Source organism: Argiope bruennichi, chromosome 3 (genome assembly GCF_947563725.1).
Source record: "Argiope bruennichi chromosome 3, qqArgBrue1.1, whole genome shotgun sequence".
In the NCBI taxonomy this organism is placed as follows: Eukaryota; Metazoa; Arthropoda; class Arachnida; order Araneae; family Araneidae; genus Argiope; species Argiope bruennichi.
This window is the reverse complement of record NC_079153.1, coordinates 21436207-21444452: the sequence shown is the minus strand read 5'-3', so window position 1 is coordinate 21444452 and position 8246 is coordinate 21436207. Positions and strand designations below refer to the sequence as shown.

Below are 8246 nucleotides of genomic sequence, written 5' to 3'. Positions count from 1 at the left end.
TAAACAGAACAATTTTTTAAAAATAAAAATCGTTTTTAAAAATTTATTTATTCTTATCACAAAAACAACAATAAAAGAAAATGATTCTGGAAGTTCCAAACAAAAAGTAATTTATGTAAAATCTGAACAGGCAGGTGTACGTTCAGCAATAAATAAAGATATAAATTAATAGCTAAATGATACATTTGAAATGTAATTTAATGTAAATTTATTGTATTCAAAATCAATTAAAAATTCTACAAATATTTCATGATTCTTTAGTTTTATTTTTAAGTGAGATATTTCAATACAAAACCATTCTTCGTGATGATAATGTTTTTTGAGTTATTTGCCCACATTTTTGCTGTTTTACTCTAATTATCCTGGATAATTCATAATGCAGCAAGTGAATAATATATGTAAATATATATCCCATTCATTTCACTTCTTTATAAAATGAATATTCTAAAATATTTAAAATATAGAATGAGCAATCACATGGAAATGTACTTAACATAAAATATTAATACGAAATATTTTTTAAATTTTTTTCTCCCATGAAAAGTTTTCGCAGAAAGAAACCAATAAAGTGAAAAATTCAAAATCAATGGAATGCTAAAATCAAATTATTATAAAGTTTTGGAAGAAATTCCAATTACATTTAAAATATGGATTGTTCTGTCAATATTTGAATGAAGCAACGTTAAAAGTAAGAAATCTTATTTCAGTTCTTTTTCCCAATTTTATTATACAAAATTTATACTAATTCCCCTTTTCCCAAATTTATACAAATTATTATTATTTCGTTAAATATTATATTTGTTCTCATTTTTTAATGTCCGTTTAAAGTATTCAACTATATTTATGAATTTGTTTTCCCATTCTTTGGATGAAATTTTGTTGGGCTATTGATGTAGTTATTGATAGTAAAGGTACAAGTAATTTTTGGAACTCATTTTATTTGAAGTATAATTTAAAATAAATTTGAATAAAATCTATTAGAAATAGAATTAGATCTTAAGAAAGTAGTGAAGGTATTAGAAAAACTTATTTTGTGAATATAACATAATAAACTGTGTCTTCATTTTGCATTTGAAATAAATAAATTTTGGAATTATTTTATGGCAAAGAATATTCTTTGTTTTTGCAGTTTGCACTGAATAGTTCTAAAAGCATTTCTAATTATGAAATGTAATTTGTAGTCACTTATTTTGTTATTATTACTTGTTGCATTTGTCTACTATGTATATTTAGTCAGAACAAAAACTTGGATTGACATATATTTCAGCAGAATAAATTCGACTTAATGTGTCTCCAAATATTCTAACTTTCAATAAGGGCAACTTACGTGATGTTTGAATCACTTGATCACACACCTAAATATATGCATTCTGTAACGTCACGTTATTTTTATGTGATATTACAGACTGGGATTCCAAAATGTAGCGACGTACAGATATAATGTGCATGATTTCAAAATGTAGTGCGATAAGCTTAACATATAACAGTCAACACAAATAAACTCAATTGTTGTGTTTTAAGAACATGATTTCAACACAGATGTTGTTGTTTTAACATTGATTGAGAATTGCGAGAGTGTTATTTATAATTAATTGTGCAAGTAAAAAATGTCGAGAACATATAATGACACTAAAGATATATAAAAGGAACAAATTGTAAAAAGTTGAACTACACAATGCTGCTACTTCTTAAACAACAAAATTTTTTGATGAGAACATGATAGTGCGATTTACTTACTCTAGGGAAAATATTTTGGCGTCAAAGTGAAGAGAAATTCGAACGGCAAAGAGAACATTGATATATATCGATTTCAGAAAAGTCTTTGATTCGTGAAAATGATTCGTTTCTCGTTACAGTTCAAAGTATACAATTGGTCCCTTACAAGAAACTGTCTCTATCTCTGATAACTTAAGGTGGGAAATACAAGCTCTGGGGATATCTTGACAACAGTGACGCGCATTTATTCGAAGGAAGGAAAATAGTATTTCAGTAAGCAATTCGTTTTTCAGATGCAGGTTAGTTGTGCGTTCCAATTTTTTCTCTTGAAAACAGGCCAATGAAGTACATTTCTGTTTTCTTTTCTCACTATGTGAACAGAAAACGTAAATTCATTTACTGAGAAAATGGATAAGATAGAGTAAAATGGAATGCTACAGAACATGTCCCATATAATGGCAAAATATTCGTATCGCATTTCATCACTTATTTCTATTAGTATTTCTGTCTTTTCAGAACTACCAGTTGAAGAGACGTAGGCATACATTGGGGTTTTTCTTCTTGTGTACAGCTGACCACCTCGCCATCACTGAGCGTAGCAGTATCAATAGGATTTGTTGTGGCAGACTGCTATCTTAAGCTAAGTCCGTCCATAACACTGACCAATTCACCAAACTGACATCCTCTTCGAGTCATTTGGCCTCTAGCCACAAAATGGTCAATCACTGACCTTCATCCTCACTTTACCGTTCACCTGTCTTCCTATTAAACAAGGAGCAAATCATCACTTAAAGAAAATCTCCTCGAAATTTCCATTATTTCTCCAAATTCTCGTTTCACAACAACAGAAATCCAAACACTCGTATATTGGAGTTAGTATCTCCTACGGCGCCTTAGAGTCGTTACCCACGATGAAAAAGAACAAGGCGAAATGATTCGTTTCGGTGTAGGAGAGATCTGAAATTTAACTGAAGATTAACTGGGAAAGATCTAGGTCATGGGAAGGAGAGGAAAGAAGGCCCAATCACAGGAGAGGAGGCTTGTCGAAGGCTGATTGTGATGGAGATATCTGTTTTTGAGCCAGTCCAGACGAAGAACTATTGCGTATTCTTTAACATATTGGCACAAATTTGGCACTGAATAGGATAAGATAAATAGAAATACAGCAGAATAGGTTTCGGTATATCAATCTTTCTAACCACCGGAATGTCGATGTAAAAAATGCACGTTGAAGAAAACAAAACAAAATAAATGAAACTGGTTTCAACCCCACACTCTTCCCCCATTAATTTAGTTGAGTTCAGGTTGTATTACAGCCTATATATTGTTCTTCCTTCCCACAACCCCTCATATGTCTTTTCGTAATTGTTTTTAACAGAAATAATGCAATATAATACGCAACTTACATTATATAGTTTAACAATATGTTGCAATATTGTAAAACACTTGTAGATCTGGAATATATAGTATTATATTCAATATATTCACTGAAACATCTTTGGCATCAACAGAATCATACCACGCTATTGCTTGAAAATAACTATAGACTAGATTTTCACTCACTATATCACATTCTTCAGATTTTGATTTTTCTGAATCCAAAATTCTTCTCAGTCCAAACATTAAAGGAATTCTGCTTTATCATGCTTGCAGTTTTCATGTACAGTGTGCAAAAGAGTTTTTTTTTTCATGCTCAAATATAAGCAGTTGTTTCCTTTTAAAAATATAAGTGATTATTTTTCTTTTTCTGAAATTATTTGGATGCTTTATTTCAAACACAATCAAGAAGTTGACCTGATTATATCAATAGATTCAAAAACTGCCTTCTTATGCTTTCTTAACTGTGAAGGCATCTCTCAACCAAAAATCCTCACCGAATTTTTGGTTTTATTAGAAGAAACTCATTTTGTTGGGGTATCTAGTCTTTGGAAGATACTCCAGAGTTAAGAGTGGCACTGGTTGCCGCGCCATCTTTGATGGATCTTGTTCTTTCCCTGAGAGTCTGCGAATCCTTCTTGCGCAAAGACTTCTTCCAGACAAGCGACGAGGATCTCAGACTGGCTGCAACTGTCATGGGATACTCCTATTGAAAGAAGTGAGAACAATAATGTAACGGAAATTCGTACTTCCAACCCAGATCATTGTAACATGATAATGCTTTTGACTTCATAGGTAGTGGGACAAATGCGTACAACCATTTGCGTACGGATCATAAAAGGCGAATAAATCATGCGTAGCTCTTTGAAAAAAAGGGGTAGGGAGTGATTAGTCTAGGTTTGCTAAAACATATGTTTTCTGTTGGCAAAAGTATTTGGCGAGAAAATGTATTGATATTTTAACTAAATTTTGATACTTAAACACAAGGAAAAAACATTTGTCTCTATGTGTATATACTGGCTCTGTACTCACCAGGTCGTCTGCCTATCAAATTTGGCAAATATATACTTTGGATGGTAGGAAAGTGATTTTTTGAATTTTTAATTAGAATTTTAATTAATCAAAAATTAAGATAAATATTGACTTTTTTTCATGATAACTTTCTAAAAATTTACAGTAAAAAATAGTTTTTACTTGCAAATCATATCAATTCTCTGCATTATTCATTCACAGTCAAAGTATGCTAAATATAGTTCTCCAATGAAAATCAATAAAGTTTAAAAGAAAACCTGAAACATAAACACCTGAACTTAACTATTACCATCACAAGCGATTCCAATTGTTTTAAGATAAGTGGATTATTTAAATGTGCATTTCAGCTCATTAATAACACACAAGTCAATAAGAGAATTTAACAGTTGATAAATTTGCTACTATTTGAAATTAAATCTGTTCAAAGCTTTTGATAAATCTGGTAATCAAATAAATAATTCATATACACATGAAATAAATAACTTAAGAAGCCTGATATAGTTGTAAAAATACATTTTATCTTATATTTAAAAATCTAGTATTCTCGTTTATATGAAAACTTTATATTTTCATACGTAAATATAAACCGAAGATCTTGACTATAAAACATACATGCTATCTAAGATCTGTATTCTTTTTGCAGAATAAAAATACGCAAGGACTGATAAACCAATAAAATGAATGTTGTTTTAAAAATTTTAAGATAATTTACATTAGAGATAACATTATTTTTTGTATTAATATTTTTAAATGCACTGAATTGCATATTTCTTTCTCCCAAATATACGTGTGTTAAATTTAGTATCTCTACATCTAATGGTCGATATTTTAAATAGATTGATAGACGCATATATATACATTCACTTTTATTCTTGGAAGAAAATATTATTTTGTTAATTAAAACTTCTAAATTAAAGTCTGAATATTCCACACTTTAATTTTTGAATAATTTTAAACGAAAAATTTGGAAATACCTGTGAAATTTAAAGTATATGCTTCCGCGTTTAAAGTCAATTTTTTCCATTCCCTCCCCTCCCCCCTCCTTTGTGTGTGTGTGGGGGGGGCGCATATGTTATCAGGTATTTTGTTATTTAAGTTCATAAATCAGTCCTTATTTTATTTTATGAATTAAAAATAAAATTCGGGATATTTTATGGGAACATTACAACTGAAAATGGAATAATAATACGTAAGAAAGCATTTTTTAAACTTTTCCCGAATTTACTATTTATTTGATTTTTATAATATCGCAATGTATTGAATATTATTTTAAAATATTCTTAGTGTGATTTCTTTTATCTTTTGTGACATTGTTACAAATTTAGATAATTTTGAAACGCTGTATTCTCTTATTTTTCCATTGATGAAGTAAATTTTGAAAGTAGAACGCATAAGAAGCTTATAAAGAATACTTATAATAAATATTAATCGAAAAATGCATATGTAGGTAAGTTAACATAATATTCTAATTGGATGAAGAAGTATTTAAATATGACGAGTCTGATTAAATGACAAATCTTAGCAAAGAGTGATTAGTTAAAAAAAGCAACAAAGAAAACTACCCTCAGCTCTTGATAATTTTTAGTAGTTGTAGAAAGGTATTTAGTTTTATACTTTCATTTATGACAGACGGCCCTGCAGTCAATTTATTCAAGTCATAATCAAGTATTTATTAAATTAATTTTAGAATTTTATTCTAGTTATATTCCTAATTACCATTTACAAGTTATTCGTTATGCTGTTTTATAATTCTAAAAAATTTGGAGCTTTACAGTTTAAAAAAATATATTTCCTCTTTTTACAATATTGTTTAGAGTGTTATAGAAAGTTGTCTTTTGTTTTCGATATTTTGCTTCAAATTAATTTTACGTTTTGACTGTGCACTTTTTTTATTTGTACAATATTGAAATTGACTTTTTAGAAAGGGACATAATATTGCGACTTCAGTTTTCAAAATTTACTACTTAAAATTGCTGAATAAAAATTAAATTAAAATCAATTAAAAAATTTGGAGAGAAAAAGGGCTTAGAGATTTGCATTATCTCAAGGCTCCTGGAAGGTTTAAAACGGCCATGAATTCTTCTGAAATAAGAAATAATTAGATTGATTAAAATATGGAAAAAACGCATAGCTAATAAGTAAACATTTCAATAAAGGGGTAGATGTATATTGTTGAAGAGTGTATTACCAGAACTTCATTCAAAACTATTTTTAATGATTTATTGTAAATATAAGAACGATCTTCAATAAAATTAAAGTTACTGAAGGACATATACTACATATATTAATGTAAAAATCATTTTTCTTAATTCTATTTTATTTTTTAACCGTAGATTTGGATTATGGTTTAATAAATAATGCAACTAGAAGAAAATTAAATTTGAATTCGGCTAATATCTCCTACAAATTTTCGCAGATACAAATGATCAGTTAGCAAAATATTAATATACTTCCGATTTAGTAAGTTGCTTATTTCATGCACCGTATACTTACAATATTTCATATACAAAATGCAAAGTCATACAATGAACAAATAATTTATCTTTATCAGAGTACAGATTTAAAAAAAATGTAACAATATTTAAATTATATCTACGATGACAAACAGAAAATTTTAAATTTGTAATGGCTTTCTACTCTGGAAACTGATTTTTTAAAAATTGATATAGCATGGAAACTTAACATCCGTAATTGGAAGTTTTTCTTACTATTTACGGAATTTCAAGAATTGCTTTTGCAAGTTTTCCCTCCTTACAAATCATTCCAATATCACTAACCTCATTTAATTGTACTTTAAATTTAAGAAACAACTTTTTTAAGTGCCTATATTTTAATAACATATATTTTAATGTTCGAAATTATTGAATTAAATAAACGAATGAAGAAGAAATAAATCAAAAATTAATGAAACGCAAACTCTTTTGTTTAACGCAAAACGTTATATTTATGTAAAGTAATGCATTTATATCTGAAATCTAGAAGAAATGATTATTATTTCGAAGTGGGTACACTATTTATATGAGCAGAAATATCATTCCTCAATGTTTTTATCTTACATTTTTAAATAAATATATTGAAAAGCAATCCATCTTTCATCAAAAGCAAAGTGGAAATTACTCCTATAGTATTAAAACGCATGGAATTATATTAATGAACGTATCGTTAAGTATTCGAAATTGTGTCAAACATCAGGCTAACTCTCGCCAAATATGACACTTTTAGATAACGTTTAAGATGCTGTAACCTCATCTAGAACTGACCCTTATCATTAACACAATCGCATTGTAAACGAGACAACTGATTGACAGTTTTATGATTCATACGCAAAGTGTATTGTACGCAAAAGTCATACAACCAGACTTGATAGGTGTATTTTTATTTTTAAATTTTACTTTTGATTATGCAGTAGAAACCTTGTGAATCTACCCACACACACGCACGTATACAAAATGCATTTAATATACTCCCAAATGGAATAAGTATAAATCCAGTAAGTAAAAGAATGAAAGGCCATGCTGCAAATCCTATCAAAAAATTATTAAAATTAATAAAGTAGTTTTATGGAAATAAATTGTTAATGAACATCATTTTTTTGAATTTTAAAACGGTGTAAAAATTTCTCTTGAGTAATGAACTTTGGAGTTAGAGACGAAAAAACTCGATTTTTAAAAATTAATTTTAATCATAAATCTAATTAAAATTTTGGGAGAAAACCCTTTATTAGTCATAACCTACTGTCCAAGAAATAACATGTCAAATTTGGTAACTTAAAGTACCGTCCTTTGATATATATAGTGCTAAGAAGGATTTATTTTATAATGCGTTATGCAGTTTAAAAATAGGATTATGAAAAATTAAAAATGCGAAAACAATGCGTCTGGCGTTGTAATGTACTGTGAAATAATGTGATAGGTTATTCGACATGGGGCAGGAACAAACAGGTAACAAAATACAACCAAAGCGTACAGAAGAATAATACCTATGGTAAATAGCAGCACACAAGTAGCAAATTGATAGTAAACAAACAAAAACAGCACAAAGTTCTTAAAGAGAGCTCAGTAGGAGAGAGACTTTGCACAACTATACACGTCTCTCGAGGGCCTGCTTTTTTCCATGTCTAC

The 8246-nt window shown here is 28.8% G+C and overlaps 1 protein-coding gene across 1 annotated transcript in view; it reads right to left on the bottom strand.

Moving 5' to 3' along the window:
* Positions 1–3634: 3634 nt before the first annotated feature.
* Positions 3635–8246, bottom strand: part of LOC129962777 (QRFP-like peptide receptor) — a 105506-nt gene continuing 100894 nt past the window's right edge. The window contains exon 8 of the mRNA XM_056076772.1: positions 3635–3799. Coding sequence (XP_055932747.1) covers positions 3635–3799 — 165 coding nt within the window. The remainder of the gene's footprint in view (positions 3800–8246) is intronic.